The 24,131-nt window shown below is 41.9% G+C and overlaps 2 protein-coding genes across 5 annotated transcripts in view; one reads left to right on the forward strand and one right to left on the reverse strand.

Moving 5' to 3' along the window:
- RNF146 (ring finger protein 146) overlaps positions 1 to 15,714 on the forward strand; it is a 20,054-nt gene extending 4,340 nt beyond the window's left edge. For both annotated transcript variants that reach the window (XM_081327106.1, XM_081327107.1), the window contains exons 2-3: positions 2,804 to 2,925; positions 14,240 to 15,714. In XM_081327106.1, coding sequence (XP_081183232.1) covers positions 14,241 to 15,290 — 1,050 coding nt within the window. In that variant the 5' untranslated portion in view covers positions 2,804 to 2,925; position 14,240 and the 3' untranslated portion in view covers positions 15,291 to 15,714. The remainder of the gene's footprint in view (positions 1 to 2,803; positions 2,926 to 14,239) is intronic.
- Positions 15,715 to 18,930: 3,216 nt separating this feature from the next.
- The window catches only part of ECHDC1 (ethylmalonyl-CoA decarboxylase 1), a 42,457-nt gene continuing 37,256 nt past the window's right edge, over positions 18,931 to 24,131 (reverse strand). For all 3 annotated transcript variants that reach the window (XM_081315384.1, XM_081315382.1, XM_081315383.1), the window contains one exon: positions 18,931 to 20,660. In XM_081315384.1, the coding sequence (XP_081171510.1) occupies positions 20,255 to 20,660 (406 nt within the window). In that variant the 3' untranslated portion in view covers positions 18,931 to 20,254. The remainder of the gene's footprint in view (positions 20,661 to 24,131) is intronic.

Here is a 24,131-nt window from a genome sequence, read left to right on the forward strand (position 1 = left end):
TTGTTCTCCAGAACGATCTCTGATACAGTTTTGCTTGTGTTTAGAAAAGCTATTAAGATTTGGTTCTTCCACGTGGAATTAGTGGTCAGTTTACTGAGAGTCCCCTTTTGATTGTTCTGTTCTGTTGCTTAGTCAACCTTATATGACTTTACATAGTGCAGATTTTAATGTTAATGCGATTTGAGTTGGGGAGATATTTGCTTTTTATGCTGTATGCCACTTAGGATCACACTGTTTGAGTTGGGTGACCTTATAAATCTTATTAATAAATAAATGAATTATTTCAATACCCTTCTTTCCTGACAAACTGTTAACCTTAGGTTGGAAATTATTACTTGAATATCTCATAATACAGCAACTTATAAAAGGATGAAAAATTAGGAATTGGCTAAACATGTCATAATTGATTTGTTCAACTTCACAACTGTGATTTGCTTTCACTTTGAAATTTTATAAAAATTTCTCATCTGAATCTCCAACATAGAGATTCTACAAAGAGAGCAGTGTGAGACAGAAAAACAAAACAGCAACTGAGAGGTTTTATTGAACTGGACAAAGCATCATTGAGAAAGTGCTAAATATTAAAGTGTTTGAAATACTGTACCTCCTGTCTGTGCTGAAAATAATATAGAATTGAATAAAAAAAGTGTAATGTAAATTATAAGATACATAAAGAACATAAAGTGCTGCATTGAAAAATATTAACAGTAGTTCTCTTTCATTGTATAAAAGTGGTACTGGATTATTTGAGTTAACCATTTTTTTTGAGAACAGAAATACCTACAGAAAAGATATATAACATTTGTTTTGCTTGTTAGTAGTTATTTAAAACACATACACATATATGCTCGTTAAATAGTTCCATGTACCACACAAGAAACTTTAGTATGGAAAGCAGTGTCCAAGGCTGTTTTTAATTACCGTATATACTTGAGTATAAGCTGACTCGAGTATAAGCCGAGACCCCTAATTTTACCCCCCAAAACTGGAAAAAGTTATTGACTCGAGTATAAGCCGAGTATAAGTATAAGCTTGGCCCCTTCTTAGCAACATATCTATATTCTGTGCCACGACGAGCCGCTCGTTGACTCTGGCAGCATCCCGGAGCTGGCTCGGGCCGCGGTTCGCAGGGTCCGCTCATCAGGCTGCCAGGCTTCCTGGCAGCACATCCCGCAGGGAAGGTCTGCTAGGGAGGCGGCAGTCAAGCGTTGTTTCCCTCCTCGTGCGTGTGTGTGTGTGTGTGTGTGAGACCTGCGGGAACGGCTGGTAGAGGTGGCAGCAGTCTGGCGTTTCCCCCCCTCATGCATGCGTGCGTGTGTCAGACCCGCGGGAATGGCTGGTAAGGAAGCGGCGTCCCCCCCCTCCTGTGTGTCGGGCCCACGGGGCTTGACACACAGAGAAACGCAAATGCCGGACTGCCGCCACCTTTACTAGCCATTCCTGCGGGTCTGACACACACACACACACACACACACTCACTCACACGCACGAGGGGGAGAAACAACGCTGGACTGCCGCCACCTCTACCAGCTCTGCAAGGCTCTGCCGCCCCTTCTCTCCACTGCCTGTTCCGAACGAAGGGGCGTCCCTTCGTTCGGGCCAGGCTGCTGAGAGAAGGGAGTGGCAGAGCCTTGCAGAGCTGCTCCCTTCGGCTCCTCTTTGTTCAGGCCAGGCAGCGGAGAGAAGGGGCAGCAAAGGCTTGCAGAGCTGGCAGAGGTGGCGGCAGTCCAGCGTTGTTTCTCCCCCTCGTGCGTGTGTGTGTGTGTGTGTGTGTGTGTGTGTGTGTGTGTGTGTGTCAGACCCGCAGGAATGGCTAGTAAAGGTGGCGGCAGTCCGGCATTTGCGTTTCTCTGTGTGTCAAGCCCCGTGGGCCCGACACACAGGAAGGGGGGGAATGCCGGAATGCCGCTTCCCTACCAGCCATTCCCGTGGGTCTGACACACACACGCACGCACGAGGGGGAGAAACAACGCTGGACTGCCGCCACCTCTACCAGCTCTGTAAGGCTCTGCCGCTCCCTTCTCTCAGCAGCCTGGCCCGAACGAAGGGACAGTTCTTTTTTTTTGTTCACTGGAGTATAAGCCGAAGTGGATTTTTTCAGCCCAAAAAGTGGGCTGAAAAATTCGGCTTATACTCAAGTATATACGATATATATTACAATTAAACTTTCTGTAAGACCCATCAGTTTCCTAACTTTATTTAGCTTCATACATATGAGATAAGCCTAATTTATGCAATAAAAATTCACTAAACAAATCTGTGTAGGCAATTGAAAAATTTAATAAAAATTATCTTTCAGTGTATTTCTCATAGCAAATAAAATGTACTGTTTTTAGTTAGCTGTTTAGACATGTAGCATTATTAAAAATAGAAACTACAAAAAAAACCATAACAGCAAACATTTCAATCATTAGCATAGGTTACAGTGTTTTCCAAAAGAATAAGCTGAAGGTAAAGCAGATGAAAGTTAGTAATGATCAAACTAAAAAGGCATGAATGTTGTACATTCCTGTTCACAAACATGCAGGCATTGATGTATCTAGTAAAAAATGTTAAAGAATGGAGCTTCTGCCAAGAACTGTCAAGTGCAGTGAACATGCAACCTAATTATAATGAAACAATATTGAAATTGCTGATACTTTTTATTTTTCCTTATTCAATTTTTCTCTTGCCAACATTTTTGTTATAACCCATAAAATATAAACCACTGCGAATACATGTATAGAAGATGAAATATAAATATACTTATAAATAATTGGTTGCTTTGGTTTTAATAATACTTTATTTTGCTATTCTGTTTCAGTTGAACTGTGGCGGCATGCAAGAATAAACTTGTAATTGGAAAACAGAACATTCTGCTTTGATTAAAAGATGAACTATTAATTTTACAACATGTTCCAAGAATAGCAATAATAGTAAGAAAAGGTAAGAATGTCAATATGTTGTACTAACATTTTAATTCAAACATTTTTCCTGTTCTGAGCCGTTTTAAAAAATCAATCTTTAAATATTTTCTTACTTCAACATTGCAATTTTAAAAAATCCTCCACACACAAGATGCAAGGGAACATGGGGATAGAATATAGTCATGGTTAGTTCAGTTTTGTGAATGAATGAAAACTGTTTTGTATATGAATTGAAGAGTATGTCAAAGCACATAGCAACACCTGTCCTATCTTGGTTGATCATGAAAAAGTAACTATTATTGGCCTGATTAGTACGGGATGGCAAGCACCAAAAAAACCCATGTAAGCAAGAAAGGGAAATTGAAGAATATGTCTCAAAGGATGACATGATGGCAAAACACACAAGATGTTTTAACAATTTTAATTGATTTGCACAGCTCTAATATTTATGATACACTACACTATACATACACACAAAGAGAGAGAGAGAGAGACAGCCCTGTTTGAACTCAGGTTTGCACTGCATCTATTATCTGCCAGGGCAGTGATTGATTTTGTTCAGGTTTTTTTTCACCCAAAAAGTGTTGTGACTTGATTCATCTGTGACTTTTTTATGACACTGTGAGCTGGTGGCTAATTATATTACTCCTCTCATTAAAGCTATATTGCTCAGCACAGGAACACACTAGCCAAAATTAGAATTTTTCTGAGAATCAGGTTTTCATAGGCAAAGCATCATTGTTTGCCTACATTTACATATGTTTTAATCAGTCTTGGAACAAGATGCTAAACAGTCCTTGAACTGGAAGCAAGGAGCAGACCTGACCTGATCTGGCTGTTGGACATCCATATATATTAGAACCTCAAGCTCACTACTTTTTCCAGAAAAAAATTGAGCCTGCCAGTGTAAAAGGACTTTTTGTGTAAAACACTTCATTTTAATGAAGTAGAATTGTTCACTGGATTAGTATTTGGAGACTAAATAGTTCTAGTATTTGTCCTAGTTACACCTGTACTTACTTTTATTTATTTATTTATTTATTGATGGGATTTATATCCCGCCCTATCTCCTGAAGGACTCAGGGCGGCTCACAATAAAACATATAATAAGTGCATAAATCAAGATAAATGAAATTGAGAACATCAGTGCAATAAAAAATTAGAGAATTTAAAAATGAATTAAAAATACTAAATATAAATTAATTAAGATGCCTGTCAGTCTAGGTCAGCTTGGTGGAACAGGTGTGTTTTGAGGCCGCGGCGAAAGGATTGGAGGTTTTGGGCTATCCGAAGCTCAGGGGGGAGCTGATTCCATAGGGTTGGTGCTCCCACAGAGAAGGCCCTCCCCCTGGGGGTCGCCAGCCGACATTGCCTAGCTGACGGTACCCTGAGGAGGCCTTCTCTGTGTGAGCGTACTGGACGATGGGAATTTGTTCCCGGCAGCAGATGGTCCTGCAAGTATCCCGGACCTAAGCCATGTAGGGCTTTAAAGGTAAGTACCAGCACCTTAAATCTCACCCGGAGGGCAACTGGTAGCCAATGCAGCTCCCGCAGGAGGGGTGTAATATGGGAGTATCGGGAAGCTCCCATCACAACCCGCGCAGCTGCATTCTGCACCAGCTGAAGCCTCCGGGTGGTCTTTAAGGGCAGCCCCATGTAGAGAGCATTACAGTAATCAATACGGGAGGTAACGAGTGCGTGGGTGACTGTACGTAGGGCATCTCGGTCCAAAAAGGGGCGTAATTGGTATATAAGACGAATCTGGGCAAATGCCCCCCTAGCCACGGTTCCAATGTGATCTTCAAAACTGAGTCGTGAATCTAGAAGGACGCCCAGATTGCGTGCTTTATCAATGGGAGGTAACATCTCTCCTCCTATAGTCAGAGATGGAACCTCTTGGACTAAACGAGATGACGGTATGTACAGCCACTCAGTCTTGGCCGGGTTGAGTCGAAGCCTGTTTTCTCCCATCCAAATCTGTACCGCTTCCAGACAACGGGACATCACATCGAGGGCATCACTGGGTTGGTTCGGGGTGGAGATGAATAGCTGGGTATCATCAGCATATTGATGATATTTCACCCCGAAGCTACGGATGATCTCTCCCAGCGGCTTCATATAGATGTTGAACAGGAGGGGCGAGAGCACCGAACCCTGAGGCACTCCACAATTAAGAGGCCTAGGGCTTGACCTCTGCCCTCCTGCCAACACCGTCTGCGAACGGTCCGAGAGGTAGGAGGAGAACCAACGCAGAACGGTGCCTCCCACTCCCAGCCCCTCAAGACGACGCAGTAAGATACCATGGTCGATGGTATCAAAAGCCGCTGATAGATCTAATAGGACCAGGACAGAAGAATAACCTCTATCTCGGGCCCGCCAGAGATCATTCACCAGCGCGACCAATGCCGTCTCCGTGCTGTGCCCCGGTCTGAAACCCGATTGGTACGGATCTAGATATTCAGCTTCCTCCAGGTTCAAAGGGAGCTGTCGTGCCACCACGCTCTCAACGACCTTCGCAAGGAAGCGAAGGTTGGAGACAGGACGGAAGTTGTTTAAAACAGCTGGGTCCAGTGCCGGTTTCTTGAGGAGGGGCCTTACCACCGCCTCTTTCAAGGCAGCAGGGAAGTACCCTTCACTCAGTGAGGCATTGATAACTGCTAGGAGCCAGCCTCGTGTAACCTCCCGAGAAGCATAGACTAGCCAGGAGGGACACGGGTCCAACAAACATGTGGCGGCACTTAGTTTCCCCATGATCTTGTCCACTTCATCCGGAGTCACAGGATCGAACTCTTCCCAAATGTACTTGGCCAACTTCATCGTTTTCCTCTCGTTAGATGCTGCCCAGTCAGAGTCCAGACCAGCCCGAATCTGAGCAATTTTGTCCACCAGATATTTACTAAATTCCTCAGCCCGTCCATGTAGGGGGTCCTCTCCCGTCTCTTGACTTAAAAGGGAGCGGACCACTCTAAATAGGGCGGCCGGGCGATTATCTGCGGACGCAATGAGGGTGGTGAAGTAGGCGTGCTTTGCCACCCTCATTGCCACAAGATAGGATCTAGAAAAGGATCTTAACTGTGTTCGGTCAGACTCGGACCGACTGGCTCTCCAAATGCTCTCTAGGCCCCTTCTCTGGCGCTTCATCTCCCGCAGGTCCTTGGAGAACCAAGGAGCGAGTCGGGACTTGCGCCGGGTCAGAGGCCGCAAAGGGACAACGCGGTCGAGCGCCTCCGAAGCAGCCTGTTGCCAGGCATTAACTAAGGACTCGACCGGGTTGTGGGAGAGGGAGGTGGGAATCGGTCCAAGCGCCATCTGGAATTTATCTGGGTCCATCAGGCGCCTGGGGCGGAACCACCTGGTCGGTTCCGCTTCCTGACATCGGGGGGTGACGTGACGGAGGCCCAACCGCAGGAGGTAGTGGTCTGTCCATGAAAGGGGTTGTGATGTTGGAGTAACCCCACCCATCCCATTTAGCCACTGCCCAGAGACAAAAATTAGATCCGGCATGTTTCCTCCCTCGTGAGTTGGGTCCTGAGTAATTTGAGTAAGGTCCATGGCCGTCATGGAGGCCATGAACTCTCGGGCCACTTCTGATGCACTGCCCAGGGAAGGTAGATTAAAATCTCCCAGTACCATAAGCTTTGGAAATTCGACCGCCAATCCTGAGATGGCGTCAGGTAGCTTGGGTAGAACCGTTGCTGTGCAGCTTGGAGAGAGGTATACCAGAAGTAGGCCCAACTGACCACCAGGACCCCACCTTAAGAGGAGGGATTCACATCCGTCTATCTGAGGGGCAGTGGCCTCCCGCGGATGGAGGGTCTCTCTGATAACGATCGCCACGCCACCTCCCCTACCCTGAGCTCGAGGTTGATGTAGCACACGGAAACCTGGGGGGGATAAATCAGTCAGAGGGACCCCTCCCTCTGGGCCCAGCCAGGTTTCCGTGATGCATGCCAGGTCTGCGCCTTCCTCCTCGATCAAGTCATGGATGAGGGGAGCTTTATTCACAACAGACCTGGCATTAAAATAGATCAGCCTGAGCTCAGGAGTCAGACCTCCCTCTTCCCCAGGGCAGCAAGCGGGAGCCAGAGGGTCAGAGCGCGCCACAGCAAGAAGATAGCGTGGGCGTGATCTCAGAATACGATATGACCCTCTGCTCCTCCATCTGCTGCCATTCCCAATTACTGTGGGGATCGGTATCCCTGTCCCATCCCCCTGGTTTACAAGACTCTCCATGGCCCTCATATTGCCGCGACCATTGGCCAACTTAGGCTGAGACAGGTCCGGTGGGATCTTCCCCTCGATTTGCTGGGCCTGACCCTCCCCCCTCCCTAACCCTTCAAAAAATTTTAAAAGAAAACCCAAGAGCCTCTTCTTGGCGCCATGCCACCTCTCGGGGTCCCAGGACCCGTCATTAAGGAAACGGCGGCGTAGGTCTGATGGCCATCTCTGAGAGAGTGGGGAAGCTCTCAGGGCAAGTAGCTCACTTCTGGTGTAAGCCATCAGAGGTGGAAATAGGAGTAAAGGACGAGCTGGTAGGAACAACTGCATATCAAGACCACAGAGCTGAAGTAGTGGCTCCTGAGAACATGGTCACCCTCTCACAGTGATCAGGATCTCAGGGGGTCACCATCCAGCTCCGGGTAGGTCGCAGGAGGAGAGAGAGTCCGGTGAATGCTAGCATAGTCTGTTGGTGGATAACTTCGTAGCTCCGGTGATGAGCGGTGGTAGTTCATCTATCTCCATGCCTAAGATGTCATCGCGACCGAGGGGCTGTAGTCAGTCTCCGGTGAAAAAATGAAGGAGGGATTATCTGGACTTAAAGTTATGATCCCGAGAGGATAACTGCTATCTCGGGGGCCTTTCGGCACATCCCACCTCCAAATAAAGCTTCAGGTGGTCCCTGGTGAATTCCGCCCTCCAGACCAGATATAGGAGGGTTTTAAATGGCGCTCTAGCCTACAGACGGTGGCCATCATCCCACAGATCTCTGTCGTGGGGGGGGAGCGCGAAGATCTTATAGATGGGCAGATGGGGGGCAGTAGCCACCAATTCTGGAGCCTCGCCGTCCAGGCTACCTTTGTAGGCAGCCCCAGGTCGTTACAGCTCCTCCGCAGGTGGCTGCAGGGCCGGACCGTTTGTCTATCGAAGGGAGATCGATCAGGTCGTTGTATGTCCGTTGCAGGCTTCCGCATGCCGCGCATCCAAGCAGGCCGCTTAACAGCTGATTTGGAGGCCGCCGCAAGATCCCACCGGCAGCTGCCGGCTAGTATATGCTCTCTGCCGGTCTGAACGAGCCAGAAAAGGCTGGAAACTGCGCGTTGCAGCCCGCCCATCACCGGCCGCTTTACAGGCTGCCGCGGGGTGCCGCCGGTTACTCGCATCCAAGCTGGCCGCTTAACAGCTGATTTGGGGACCGCCGCAAGATCCCATCGGCAGCTGCCGGCTGGTATATGCTCTTTGCTGGTTTGAGCGAGCCAGAAAAGGCTGCAAACTGCACGTTGCAGCCCGACCATCCTCGGCCGCTTTACAGGTTGCCGTAGGGTGCCGCCGGTTGCTTTCGGCCGTTGTAATTCGACCGTCAGCCTGATCGAGCCGTTCCGCTTGGCCCCTTCGAGTCCGGGAGCCTTGCCTCCTTGCCGCTTCGCCATCCCTTTCCAATACCGCCCCGTTGTTACTACTGGCGCTCATTACGGGCTCCACCAAAGCCTCGGAGGGTCCTGTCGCCCATCCGGGCTAGGGAACAGCAGCCCCCTGCAGGGCTCCATGCCAAACTCGCATCCTTTGATCTCCGCGATCAGCTGCGAGCGGCCATCTTCCAGGAGGCGTGGAATGTGTTATTGAAGTTCCATCACCATAGATTGTCCTCTAATGTAAATTGCAAATGGAATTGTAGTGTTTTTCTATATAGCTTTGATATGAAGAAAACTTTAGAAACCTCAGCACAAAGACAAAATATGAATCCCTTTTTCCAAACAACAGGCAAGAAAGATGTTCAAACTAGCTGTTCTCCAAACTGACCAACCAAACAATCTGAACAGCTTGCTTAGCCATCTTATATGTTTATTTCACCATTTTTTATTGTATATGTTGTCATTCAGTATATAATCACACAGATAATTTGCAAAATACAGTTGCAAGAAAAAGTATGTGAACCCTTTGGGATTACGTGGAGTTTTGCATGAATTGGCCATAAAATGCGCTCTAAACGTCATGTAAGTCACAACAATAGAAAAACACAGTCTGCTTAAAATAGTACTACACAAACATTAGCTGTTGTCATGTTTTAATTGAACATAAGATGGAAACATTCACAGTGCAGGGTGGAAAAAGTACGTGAACCTTTGGACTTAATAACTGGTTGACCCTCCTTTGGCAGCAGTAACCTCAACCAAACGTTTCCTGTAGTTGCAGATCAGACCTGCACAACGATATGGAGTAATTTTGGACCACTCCTCTGCACAAAACTGTTTCAGTGTAGCAATATTCTTGGGATGTCTGGTGTGAATCTCTCTCTTAAGGTCATGCCACAGCATTTCAATCGGGTTGAGGTCAGGACTCTTGACTGGGCCACTCCAGAAGGCGTATTCTGTTCTGTGGAAGCCATTGTTTTGTTGAATTACTTATATGCTTTGGGTCATTGTCCTGTTGCATCACCCATCCTCTGCGGAGCTTCAGTTGGCGGACAGATGGTCGTACGTTTTCCTGCAAAATGTCCTGATAAACACTGGAATTCATTTTCCCATCAATGACAACAATCCGTCCAGGCCCTGAGGCAGCAAAGCAGCCCCAAAACCATGATGCTCCCTCCGCCATGTTTTACAGTGGGAATGAGGTTTTGATGTTGGTGTGCTGTGCCTTTTTTTCTCCACACATAGTGTTGTGTGTTTTTCCCAAACAACTCAATTTTGGTTTCATCTGTCCACAGTATATTTTGCCAGTAGTGCTGTGGAACATCCAGGTGCTCTTTTGCAAACTTCAAACGTGCTGCAATATTTTTTTTGGACAGCAATGGCTTCCTCCGTGGTGTCCTCCCATGTACTCCATTCTTGTTTAATGTTTTCCTTATTGTAGACGTGTCAACAAAAATGTTAGCATGTGCCAGAGATTTCTGTAGGTCTTTAGCTGACACTCTAGGATTCTTCTTTACCTCATTAAGCATTATGCGCTGTGCTCTTGCCGTCATTTTTACAGGACGACCATGCCTAGGAAGAGTAGCAACAGTGCTAAACTTTCTCCATTTGTAGACAGTCTGTCTTACCGTGGACACATGAACATCAAGGCTTTTGGAGATACTTTTGTAACCCTTTCCAGCTTCATGCAAGTCAACAATTCTTGATCGTAGGTCTTCTGAGAGCTCTTTTCTGTGAAGCATGGTTTACATCAGACAGTGCTTCTTGAGACCAGTAAACCCAAAACAGGTGTGTGTTTTTAAAGGGCAGGACAGCTGTCAGCAACACATCCAATATCATCACACTGGTTGGAGTCAAGGTTGGCTCACTCCTGGCTCCAATTGGCTCTTGGAGAAGTCATTAGGCTAAGGGTTCACATATTTTTTCCACCCTGCACTGTGAATGTTTCCATCTTATGTTCAGTTAAAACATGACAACAGCTAATGTTTGTGTAGTATTATTTTAAGCAGACTGTGTTTTTCTATTGTTGTGACTTACATAACGTTTAGAGCGCATTTTATGGCCAATTCATGCAAAACTCCACGTAATCCCAAAGGGTTCACATACTTTTTCTTGCTACTGTAAATACAAATTGTTAAAAGACAATAAATTTGCAAAAATAAATCCCTGTGACCTGAAAGGACTTTAAAGGTGTCTGGCAAGCCTTCCTGAGGAGACATGCACATAAAGTGGATGCTGCAAGCAAAGGTAGGGAGCTTTTGCCTAGTTTGCCTAAGAAAAGGACCTTTGAAGATTTTTAGTGCACTCATAATGAATACAGAATGACATACTTTTTCATGTTGGAGACTGTGTATGTCTCCAAAGATTAGTGCTACAAATTTCATTTAAATGAACTGTGAAGCAGCAGAAATATTTTAGAAGTTGCAAGAATGTTTAATTATCAGTCCTAGTTTCAACTATATTAGTTGGAACTTCTGAACAGTTTTTAAATAAATTCCCAAGCGCATTGTATCTATAATAGTCTAACCTAAATATCAACATGTGGATCACTGGGACTAGTTTATATCTATTCAGGAATTGCAGCATATAGTGTGGTCTTCTGTTAATAAGATTGGAATTGCACACCTCTCACTTTATGCAGAGAAATACACCTTCAGTTAACAGATTGAATTTCTATTTCTATACCTCTGGTTTGGTACAGCAACCAAGCAGGACAGGTACAGACTCCTGTGGATAAAAAGAACACTTGCAAGCAATCTGCCTTCCATAGAAGACCTGTATATTATACAGGTCAGAAGGAGGGCTGAGAAGATATCTGAAGACCCCTCACATCCTGGACATGAACTGTTCTAACTCCTTTCCTCAGGGCAGCGCTACAGGGCACTGCAGGCCAAAGCAACTAGACACAGGGACAGCTTTTTCCCTTGTGCCATTACTCTGCTGAACACCTAATTCCACAGCGCTCTCTGATGCATAGATGTATTTAGCCACATTGTATGGCTGTATTACAGGTAGTCCTTGACTTGCAATTGAGCTCAAATTTTTTGTTGCCGAGACATTTGTTAAATGAATTTTGTCCCATTTTACAACTTTTCTTGCTATACTTATTAAGTGAATCACTGCAGTTGTTAAGTTAGTCACACGGCTGTTAAATGAATCTGGCTTCACCATTGACTGCTTGTCAGAAAGTTGAAAAAGGTGATCGTATGACCCCGGGACATTGCAACTATCAAATATGAACCAATTGTGAAGCATCTGAATTTTGACCATTTGATCATGAGAATGCTACAACAGTTGTAAGTGTGCAAAAACGGTCAAGTCGCTTGAACTAAATGAACTCTTGTAAATCGAGGACTGCCTTTATTATTTATCCTTAGTCTTTACTCCCCTCTCTTATTGGTATGATTAACTTATTGATTAACATTTTTCTGTTCTACTGCACCAGAGACAAATTGTGTCTAATCACACTTGGCCAAATAAATTATTCAATTCAATTCAGTACTACCTATCTGAACTGTCCACTAACAACATTTATTTAGTCTATCCTTTATCTAAAGCATACATTTAAAACATAAAATTTCTACTTCATCTGAATGTTGAGTTGTTGACTTCACCTTCAGGTTACATTTATCTGCTAAAAATAATGGGAGGGTGATGAAATCCTTTTCAACCCATAGTGTAACTCCCAAGAGCTGACTAGGCCTATTATTAGCCATACAAATACCGAAACTCTTTAAAAATATGCATTGCTGTCACTTAAGTAATACATGCTGAAAGGTCCTGAGAAGTCCTAAAATACCAGTCTTAACTAGAATAAAGAAAAATAGGACCAACTAGTTCATAACTCAAGTAAAAATGGATAATCATATCATCTAAAAGAATTTACCTATTAACTATTTTTACACCAGCATATACATTTAGTAATGTTCAAGTAAAAGTTCTCACCATTACTGTATTATTAGAGAACATTCTGAGATTCTAAATAGAATTTGTTCAACTTGTAAATCTAAAATGAAGAAATATTAGTGATACTCTTACTTGTCGTGATTAAGAGTATTTTTAGCTCTTTAGCTCCTTGTTGCTAGAGAAAACATCTTGGTCTCGCTGTTGTGCCAAATCTAATTTAATATCAGCTTTGTTGGTGGTATTAAATAATTCCATAATGTCTTTCAGAGGAAGATTAGGAGTGGGATTAGGGAGTTTCTGGGAAGAAAACTCATTTTTCTTAAAAATGTGAAAAGAATCCCAAATTGTTCCAGAGTTGCCAAAAAATGGGTGACACGGTTTTCTAGATTTTGTTTGCTTATTTTCTTTTCCGGAGAGTTTTCAGAGATAGCATTTGAAAGCTGTCTGCTTCTTAGAGGTCTCCTGCTCTTATTGCCACCCTCATCTCCTCCCTATCCTGACAAAGCAAGTAAAAAGATGTCCGTGCCATCCTTTTGCAAATCTTTGTCCCTGCCCTTTTGTCTCCCACTGAAAGGTTAGGTAGCCGTGTTGCAGCCCCTGAAAGATTGTTGATTCCTGCTTTAAAAGCTCTTGCTTTTTGCATTTAGGTGAGCTTCTACTTACAGCAGAAGATTAAATCTTTTTCTTCTGCCTGCTTTTTTTCCCCTGAATTCACCTATCATTGAAAACAGAAACTGAAGAGTTTTATTTCTTTTTAGCAATTTGCTTTCAACATTCCATGGTGAACTCTTTATTTCTCCCCCTCATACTAAAATTATCCCCTGTGTAAATGAATGACATTCTCTCACAAGGAACTCTGCATCTTGTAGCTGAGCAATTTTTGCTGTCACAGAAAGAGACAAACCCAAGTGTTACTATGGCTGGTTTTGATTTTGAGTAATTGGTGAACATACAAGGAAGCAAATAGGGAAACGATGAAAGGAACTGGGTAATAACAATTAAATGTTCTCAGTTAAAATTGTTAACCAAGAAGAAAGGCATAAGCCAGCGTTAAGTAATTTTTTTTTCATTTGCTTATTTATCTAAACAAGTTTTTATGGCCCCACCCACCCATCTTTTGTATCACTGCCCACAATATACAGGCAGTCTTCAAATTACGATAGCAGTTGGGGCTGGAATTTCCTTTGCTAAGCAATGCGGTTGTAAAGCGCTTTGATATGTGACTAACTACATTGTAGAGCAGCGACAATCTCCGTGGCCCCCATCGCTGTTGCTAAGTGAGCATCTCCTTGCCACTATCTTCTGGCTTCCAACGACCAAAGCTGCCTAGTGGGAGAGGGGGCACCTGGGGGCGGGCATGGTGTAAGCACAGCGGTAGCTGCTGCCTGGTGGGAGACTGGGTGTGAGTAGATGGGGAATCGTGGCAACTTGCCACCTTCCCTTGCCACCTTCCCTATTGACTTTACTTATGGGAATCCAGCAAGGAGGGTCACAAATTACAGTTGTTACTGCCTAACTCTGCAACTGTTGTAAGTGCAAACCAGTTGCCCACCTTGGGATTGTGTGATGGTGGACACTGGAAGCTGGAACATAACCACCCCTCACTTTGCGCCCTCTTTGAATGACCGGTTGTTATTCGAGAACTATTTGCTAACAACTTTCTCCTTGCCAGTGGATACAATCACAGTCTAGAAAGTTCTCCTTCATTTTCAGTCATTTTAAATTATTCCAGTATTCTAAAACAGGGTAGACAAACGACATATCTTGTCAAATTAATATATTTTTGATTCTCTGTAGGATGGCTGGTTGTGGTGAACTTGATCACTCCATCAATATGCTTCCAACAAACAAAAAGGCCAACGAATCATGTTCGAGTGCAACACCATCTCTTATGGTTCCTGAATGTGCTATCTGCCTGCAAACGTGTGTCCACCCTGTGAGTCTGCCCTGCAAACACGTCTTCTGCTACCTGTGTGTCAAAGGAGCCTCCTGGTTGGGAAAGCGGTGTGCGCTCTGTCGGCAGGAGATTCCGGAGGACTTTCTTGATAAGCCAACTTTGCTATCGCCCGAGGAACTCAAAGCAGCCAGTAGAGGCAATGGGGAATATGCTTGGTATTATGAAGGCAGAAATGGCTGGTGGCAGTACGATGAGCGTACCAGTAGGGAGTTGGAAGATGCATTTTCTAAAGGTAAAAAGAGCACTGAAATGTTAATTGCTGGTTTCTTGTATGTGGCAGATCTTGAGAACATGGTTCAGTATAGGAGAAATGAGCATGGACGTCGCAGGAAGATAAAACGGGACATAATAGATATTCCCAAGAAGGGAGTGGCTGGGCTTAGGTTGGACTGTGACTCTACGGCCATCAATCTAGCAAGAGAGAGCTCTGCAGATGGTGCAGACAGTATACCACCGCTAGGTGCTGCTGCTGCTGCTGGGCAGCCTCTAGCAACTGTTAGACCCCTTCCTACACTAGATGGTCAGCTGACGAGTCCTGCAACACCATCACCCGAGGCAAGTACTCTAGAGAACTCTTTTGCCAACTTGCAAATAAATGGAGACAGTTTGGTTGAAAGGAGCCATAGGGGTGAGGGAGAGGAAGACCATGAATCGCTATCTTCTGGTAGGATGCAAGCTGTTGACACCTCCGTAGAGGAAACAGAATCGGATGCTAGCAGTGATAGTGAGGATTTGTCTGCCCAGTTTCAGCTGCCTGTGCCCTCCGCTCAGCAGAGACATCTGAATGGAAACCAGCCAGCCTTGGATAGACCAGTGGCAGGCAGTGGGGTGGGAAATGCCACGGTGAGATCGAGAAGGCCTGACGGACAGTGCACGATAACAGAAGTCTAAATCTAGAGCCATGGTTTTAAAATTCAGTCTTATACCTGTACATTTTGTCTGTATTGACCTTGCGTTCCAGCCTAGCAGTCTTATTTTAAAATGTTTCCATATGAGAAGAAGGGGAAGAAAGGAAACCTGGTCATCTAACATGAAAAGCTGTCTCTTAATTTGTCTGGAACACTGAACGTTTGGAAATCTGGGCATGTGTTAATGGTTTGGAAGCTGTTTAGCAACACTCAAGTTTTGTAAAATGTCTGCTTTTATTTTGTAGTATATGCCCCTCTCCATATTAAAACCCATCCTCCTTTTTTGACAAATGTATATTCACTGTACAACTTGGAACTGTTTATTATTTGTTGCATTAAGTATCTTAAGTAACTATCTGCATGGATTGATGTATGGAAGGAATATTAAAAACTGGAAATGATCAAGAGTTTGGAAATGTGCAAGATGCTTAATTTTAACATTAAATAGTTGTGACTCCTGAAATTCAGATGTTTTACTAAAGCTGAGAGATGAATCATCCTGAATGAAATGTAAAATAATTTCTGTTGCAGTTTTACTTGTAAAGAAGTCACGGTGTCTTCATTGGCTCTCTGTCTGGTCCCTGTAGCTTGTTTGCGTCTATCCTGTGTCTTGTTTTTGTTACAAGATTTATAATTTAATAAACTACATTTTATCAACAATCTTAATTGAACCCATGTCACACTAAAGACATGTCTTGAAAGAGGTATATGCACTGCCTTGTTTGGTTAACAAAAGAGCAAAATGCACTGCAGAACAAGATGCCTAGAATAAATATTGAGCAGAAAAATAAAGATGCTTGCACATTAAGCTCCTATGGAAAGATGCTTACAATATTTGAAGATGATAGAAAAGGCACTATAACATTTGCTTCTCCTAGTTTCTTTATAATAGGATGCTAGAAAATCATTTTTACATTGAAATTATCAGAATTTGGTTTTCACTTATGTTATTTAAATTATGTTTTGCCAGGAATGATTTTACATTCATTGACAAGAGAACCAGTTTGGTCTAGTGGTTACGACACCAGGCTAGAAACTAGAAGTCTGTGTTATAGTCCTGCCTTAGCTATGACGGCTGGCTAGGTGACTTTGGGCCAGTCACACACACTTTGGGCCAGTCCCAGCCCACCTCACTGCGTTGTTGATATTTTCAGGAAAATAGAAGGAGGAAGTATTAGGTATGTTTACTGCCTTGAATTACTTATAAAAATAATAAAGGCAAGATAAAAATAAATAAAAAATCCTGCAATACTTGAATGGCATAGTTAAATATTTTTTTAAAGTAATGTAGTTGAGAAGTCCTAGCATGCAATGGGCCATCTGATTATAGCTTAATCTCAAAGTAGTTAGTTGCTTTACAGAAATATATTGCAATATATATAAAATATATCAAATGTAGGTTGAACAAAACTTCTTTAGAATACAATAGAATAACAATTGGAAGCGACCTTGGAGGTCTTCTAGTCCAACCCTGCTTAGGGCAGGGGAACCTATACCATTTCAGACAAATGGTTGTCCAATCTCTTTTTAAAAACATCCAGTGTTGGAGCAGTCACAGCTTCCGGAGGCAAGTTGTTCCACTGATAATTGTTCTGTCAGGAAATTTCTTCTTAGTTCTTGCTTCTCTCCTTGATTAGTTTCCATCTGTTGCTTCTTGTCCTGCCTTCAGGTGCTTTGGAGAATAGCTTGACTTTCTTTGTGGTAACCCCTGAGATATTGGAACACTGCAATCATGTTGCCCCTCATGCCTGAACCTCCATAATTATTTATTTGACGCACTATGTATGCTACTTCTATGCTCAAGTTTTGTTTAAGATGGCAGTCTGGTAAATGTATTTAGTTCAGGAATCAAATTTCCAAAATATGTAGATGAAAACAGGGATAATATAAAATAATTCGGACAATAGAATAAGTCCGTATTAGAGTAGCAGTTCCTGAATTCCACCCATTACCACCTTACAGCAAAGGCTAATCAGCTACCAAAAATATTTTCCTTACCCAACTTGCCCAGTTATTAGGCATAAATGCCTATACATACATACATACTGCAATAAAGCATGGGAGATTTGCTTAATCATCACATCCAGTAAGGAAGTCTACACAGAATGGACAAGATATTCATTAAATAGATATCTAGTGCAAAACATCATTACCTTTTAACCTCTGCAGTAATAAGCTATACCCCTGTCATCTCTGACATCAGGCTCAATTTTTCTTTGGATTACCACATTTTAACCCCTAAGAAGTGAAAACATTGGGCTGGGAGACACCAGTATCCCGAATCTGTGTCTACGCCTTCCTTATTCTATCTTCCAGGATGATGCAAAATTATCCATGAAGATCAAGCAGGCCAAAGATATCTCCATAAAGATATGTTTTAACCCATATGTTAAGCAACATAGTCTATAACACATCTATATAAGCTAGTCTGGATTTTAGGCACGGGAGAGCAATTGACATATACCAAGCGATGTGAACCATAGCTCTTAAAACGTTTAGATGAGTTGCTTCTAAACATCTTAGAACTTTGTAGATACAAAATTATATGCAATAGAGCAGGATACTCAATACTTATAAAAAAAATTAAGCAGCAGGTACATAATTGCTTCTGTGATTAGCAAATCTGGCTTATATCAAATTGCACCAGTTTGTACTCTACTTGCTAATAACCAGAAAAGCTGAGCAATGGAGTTATTTAAATAATTTATTTCTGCCCTTCTCCTTTACAGAATTGAATGAAACATTGAAAGGTTCTGAACAATTACATAATTCATAATTCTTTTTGCTCACCTTCACAAGAAACTTAAATTTTAATTAATATTAAATATTTAAATATTAATCTTATGAGAGGCTAAAGACATAATGGACTCCAATTAAAAGTAGACATCCCAATTATGTTAATTTTACTGTGCTTAACTGTTTTTTTAAAATTTTCATCTCATTTTTTTGCTAGTAAATTGTATTCTGTGAGTATGGAATTAAGTAATACATGTTCAAATCTGCTTACAAGATAGCACCAGGCCTTAATTTCAACCGATTCATCAAAGCTACTGCAATAAACAAAATGCAGATTTGAAGAGATCATTGTTCCCAAGTTGCTCTAATATCTTTTACTATATGTTCAACTTTAATTAGAATGGTGAATGATGGGACTTAGTCCTTTTTTTCCCCAGTTCTGAGGGAAGGTTAGATTTTTATTTTGGTATCGCATCTTGTGAACTAAGAGAACTACCATAAATCCTCTTCTGCTTCCAGAGGCCTTGCCACTTTCTTCATGCTTCTGCCTGCAGCTGGGAAGAGCATCTTCTCTGTGATCTCAAGACAAGTATAGAAATGAGGTACTTAATAAAGGCAAGTTCAGCAGTGAAATCCTTTTCTTCAGCAAAAACAGCTAACATGGTTTAACAGAGGTCTGTTAAATTCATCCACCACTTCAAACTTGGACATCTAAGGACTAGCGCACAGCTGTAACCTTATGTATGCTTGCCTGTTTAGGAGCACATTCAATGGAATATACTGATAGTGTTTTTTTTAATTCTATTTATATCCCGCCCTTCTCCGAAGACTCAGGGCGGCTTACAATTTAAGCACAAACCAATGTGCTTAGCAAGTTCAGAGTAGACATGTATGCGGCGGCTGTGATGTATGCCATCTCAGCTAACAAGCAAAGACTTTATGCCCTGAACAGGTGCCTCGATTGTTGAATGGACTATTATAATTTAAGATTATTCATGACAATTAGTTTTAAAATAGTTTGGATTGGATTCTAGAATAGTCCCTCAGAAAACATAGAACCCAACTGCTTCATGATCCTGGGAAAATGAACTGTTGGAAAAAAATTACATTCACGTTCTCTTTACTACTCCATGGATTTCAAAGTATTTTGGGAAGTGCACCAGAAATGTTGCATAGTCTTGTTTACACTAGTATGGCTGACCAGCTAGTTGAACGTGTGTGTAAAATGTACTGAATACTACAGCAGATATGTAAGAATCTCAGCTTAAAAGTGTGTGTGTGTGTACAGTATATACATATATATTGAACACTTTTGATGTCTTATGTTCAATAATTATTCATTCTGAGTAAATGTGCATATGGACATCTGAAAAACTGGTTCATCTAAGATGCTTCATCCAAGGTAATTGGCACAGGTAAGGTCAATGGAATGTTATCTTTAGAATGTTGGATTTGAAGTCATTAAATGTAGCAACTGGTAGTACGAATATCAAAGCGTCGAATTTTGCCGTACAGCTGAGTATTTCTTCCTTACTTCAACTTTACAAATATATAAAGGTAAGAAGTTCCCAATGAAATGGAGAGTCTCCAAGAGCTCTGTTCGCAGAACAATAACCCAGTGATTGGATGCGAGGCTTAAAGGGGCTTTGCTTACAGTAAATTCAGAAGGAACTATTTACAATACAAAGAAAAAGCATTTGGCATTGTTCAGTTTCAATTTGAGGTTATGAGTCAATTTACCGTGAGCTAGCTATTCAGAGATATGACATGTAGGAATCAAAAATTATTTGTGAGCATCTCCAGGACTTTAGAGGATACTAATGTCAACCAAACCTGTCTTAAAAAAAAGGCAGCTTCTCAACACAAAATCTATATATACAAACCTCACATAATGCCAGCGTTCAAAAATTCTGAGGAAAACTATTTTCTCAAATCTCTTTTTCAAATAGACTTCCAAGTGTGTTCATATCAGGAGGTACCATCAGGGTGAGAATTTTTGTAGGGAAAAAAAAGCAAGACCAGAAAAGGAGTATTGTTTAAAAAGCCTAGGGTGGCACCTCTAGTTAATTGTCAGTGCAGCGCCAGTGGCATTCCAGGACAACTGGCTTAATAAGGCTAACAACCTACTGAATTCATAATGTTTGGAAGGTTTCCCACAAGTCCTCTTTGGCAGCAGCTGTTTTAGTTGAAGAAAGTGAGATGAAAATCGTCTCATTTATGTTTTGTTCTCTGAGCCAATGCCTGCAAATTAGCAGGACCACCCCAGACTGTCCCAAATATTTCCTTTTCTCTCCTCAAGGCAGCTTCTAGTTGTAGCTCTCTTCCTGCTGAAACAACTTTCTTCACAGCCTGAATGACTTCAGCAGGGCCTGTGGTATATAGCTTAAGCCAAGTGTGCGTTTCTGTCAGAGAACCGTGGTCATCAGATGAGGACAAGATGGAATCTACCAAGCCAATATGAAGAGCATTCTCTGGATCCAGTTTCACAGCACCACTCAACAACTTGAGGGCAGAACTGCTTCCAAGGATTTGGGTAAGCCTGGCAGCTCCTCCCCAGCCTGGCACTAAGCCCATCTGCTTGTGGACAAATCTAATTTCACTTTCGGGAGTCATTAACCTGTCAATAAAAAAAAAACTGTTTGAAGTGTTGCAATGATGCCATTTTAGCTTCATTTCAATGCAAAGCACAGTTCTAGATAAAAGTTGCTGACAATGAACATCTTTTAATACTAGACACATTCATCAAGCATCAGAAAATAGATTTGCTGCAGTTTTACCCTAAGTAATACAAAACAAAGAGATTGTTTTCAAAATATCCCCTAATCCAGAGTTTCTAAACATTCTTTAGATCTAATGTTGACATTCTGGTTCACAAATTTATAAAGATCTTAAAGTTCATGTCCATCATAGCATATCTTGCTCAAATATTTTCCTCCTGCTTGTCCTTTTACTTTTGCAAACATTTAAAAATGATAGTTGCAGTGGACAAACACATATTGCACTGTTACAAAGGTGGTAATTAGATATTGGGGAAAATTATAATATTATCAATCGTCTCTTTTTCAAGTGAAAATTAAAAAATATGCTGGAAATAACAAGAAAGCATACACAATACATATCAAAAGTTTTGACTGATCTTACAGACAAACCAGAATTTGTGGTTGGCAGTGGAGCTGTGGAGACCTAAATGAAAACCTACTCAAGTACTCTTGTTAAGGAATTTGTTGTGCAGAGGTCTCCTTGTGCTACCAAAGAGTTGCACAGACAAGGAAGGGCACTGAGAGCAGTAAAAGTCACACAAGAATACACTGAGTTATAAAAACAAAAAGTAGTTTACTTTTGAGGTGGTGTAAGAACAAAAATGCACAGTCAAAAAATAAACAGTCCAGATCATAAACAATAGCAACAGTCCAAGTAGCAATCCAAACTACAAAGTCTTCTTACCAGTCCAGAGGTCAATACACAGTTCAGGTTTACAACAGTAGTAAACCAACAGCAGAGCAAAAACAGTAGTAGTAGAGAGCAGTGAGTTCAGAGAGAGAGAGAGAAGCTACGTTACTAGCTTCCTCTTATGGCCATGAGAACACTTACACACCCATTGGCCAATTAACATCTTAAAGCCATAGCATTATGGTTAATATATTTTCAACCCAACATTGTAGGCTAACACCATATGCCTAACATTCTCCCCTTTGGGTAGAATAATATATAACTCTTACAATCTTATGCACATTCTTTCACAATTAGCATTGTGTTTCACAGCACTTTGTACCTTCGTAAAATGGTCTGCAATATTTACATCAGATGGGCAATACTCTAGCTGTATTAATTTATCTTTGACACATTGTCTGACATTTAAATAACGAAGATCAGTATATTTAGATCTTGTTCTTACTGCAGCATTATTAGCCATCTTTATCGCAGCTTGATTGTCCTCATATACAATGAATGGATCATTTACATTTAAACCCATATCTAACAATAATTGTTTGTACACTAGCAGTTCTGTACATAACACTGATAGACATGAAAATTCAGCCTCCATTGTAGACAAACTTATGTGTTTTTGTCTAATGGACTTCCATCCAATTAAAGAATCTCCCAACATTACAGCCAACCCTGAAGTAGATTTACGAGTGTTTGTATCAGAGGCAAAACTCGCATCTGCATATGCAGTAAGGATTAACTCATGATTTGGCTCTAGATATAACGAGTAGTGAACAGTCTGCTTCAAATACCTTAATACTCGTTTAGCTGATTGCCAGTGTCTAACAGTTGGATTATTGTTGTACCTAGCTAATTGGTTTACACAGTAAGAAATATCAGCTCTAGTCCAATTACTAAGATACATAAGGCTTCCTATCAAAGATTGGTACATAGTCTTATCAAATACAGGACTCTCAACATTAGTGTCCTTAAAATCCATAGCCATCGGAGTTTTTGCTGGTTTACACATTTCCATATTGTATCTCTTTAATAACTGAGATATTTTACTGGCTTGTGACACCTTAAAACCCCTATATGTTTTCACAATATCTAACCCTAAATAGTGGCTTATTTTCCCAAGATTCCTAATTGTGAATTTATTTTGCAATCTTGAAATGATAGTTTGTGCTTCTAACTCAGTTTTTGTTATTATTGCAATATCATCTGTGAATAATAAGAGAAAAGATAATGCTCCGTTGTGTTCTCTTCTAAACAAACAAGGATCAGCATTACTAGCTACAAAACCTAATGCACTCAACTCATTAACTAAACATGTATTCCACTAATAGCCTGATTGTTTCAATCCATAGAGGCTTTTTCTTAACTTCCAACAATCATGGTCTCTATCATTGGTCAATCCTGGTGGTAGTCTTAAATAAATAGTATGTTGCAATGGAGCATGTAAATATGCAGTTTCAACATCTACATGGTTAACCATATATTGGTTTTTAGCCGCCCATACTAAAGCTGCTCTTAAAGTAGTTGCCCTCAGACTGGGTGCAAACACCTCGTCATAATCCTCAGTAGTTTGGGCAAAACCTTGTGCAACCAAATGTGCCTTATGGGTTATAGTCCCATCTACACCCTTCTTTATTTTATATTTCCATTTACAACCTATAGCTTGCTCACCAGGTGGCAGTTTTGCTTTCTCATAGACCTTAAGATCCTGCAAAGACTTCAACTCCCTGTTCATTGCAGCTTTCCATGATGCCTGTTCCTTTTCAGGATACATCCTGATCTCATCATAGTTAGAAGGTACTGAACTAACTTGACATATACTAGCTTCATAGCGATCAGGTGGACATCTAATGTGCGTTGAACGCCAAGGAATTACAGGGTTTTGAATTTCTGTCTCCTTTCCTTCCTCTGATTCCTCTATTATCTCCCCTATCTCCTCTTCATCTTTTATATTTACAGGAGATGCATTATCATTACTAGTTACGTTATCAGAGGAGTCCTCAAACACTAGAGGATCAGTATTAACAGTTTCTTGCTCTAACCTATCCCAACCAACGTGCTCAAGGAATTTTGCATTCGAACTGTTATATACATTAGTTGTGCCTTGTTCCCAGAAACGATATGATCTGTGGTTAGCTTCGTAACCTACAAAATATAATTGCCTAGCCCTATGTTGGCCTTTACTCCTGAGTTGTGCAGGAATGTGGACCCAAGCTGGGGTGCCAAATGTGTGCAGGTAATCAAGGTTTGGTTTTTTACCATGCCATATTGTGTATGGTATTTTACCAGTAGAAGTATTAACAACTATATTCAGAACATGGTTTGCACATTTTGCTGCCTCCCCCACAGTCTATCTGTTAAGCCAGAATCTTTTATCATGGTTCTCATCATGGCTTGTAATGTTTGCCCACGTCTCTCAACAAATGCATTATGTTGAGGCCTATAAGGGGCTGAACGTTTATGCTCAATGCCAGCTGATTCTAGCATATCAACAAAACGCTTATTTGTAAATTCAGTACCATTATCAGTAATTATGCACTGAACCTTTCTCTTTGTTTTCCTCTCTACAAATTTCAGCCAGTTTGAAAATTGTTGGAAAGTGTCTGCCTTTGACTTCAGCAGGTAACAAAATCCATAACGAGAG

This window comes from Vipera berus (assembly GCF_964194415.1).
Source record: "Vipera berus genome assembly, chromosome: 1".
NCBI lineage: Eukaryota > Metazoa > Chordata > Lepidosauria > Squamata > Viperidae > Vipera > Vipera berus.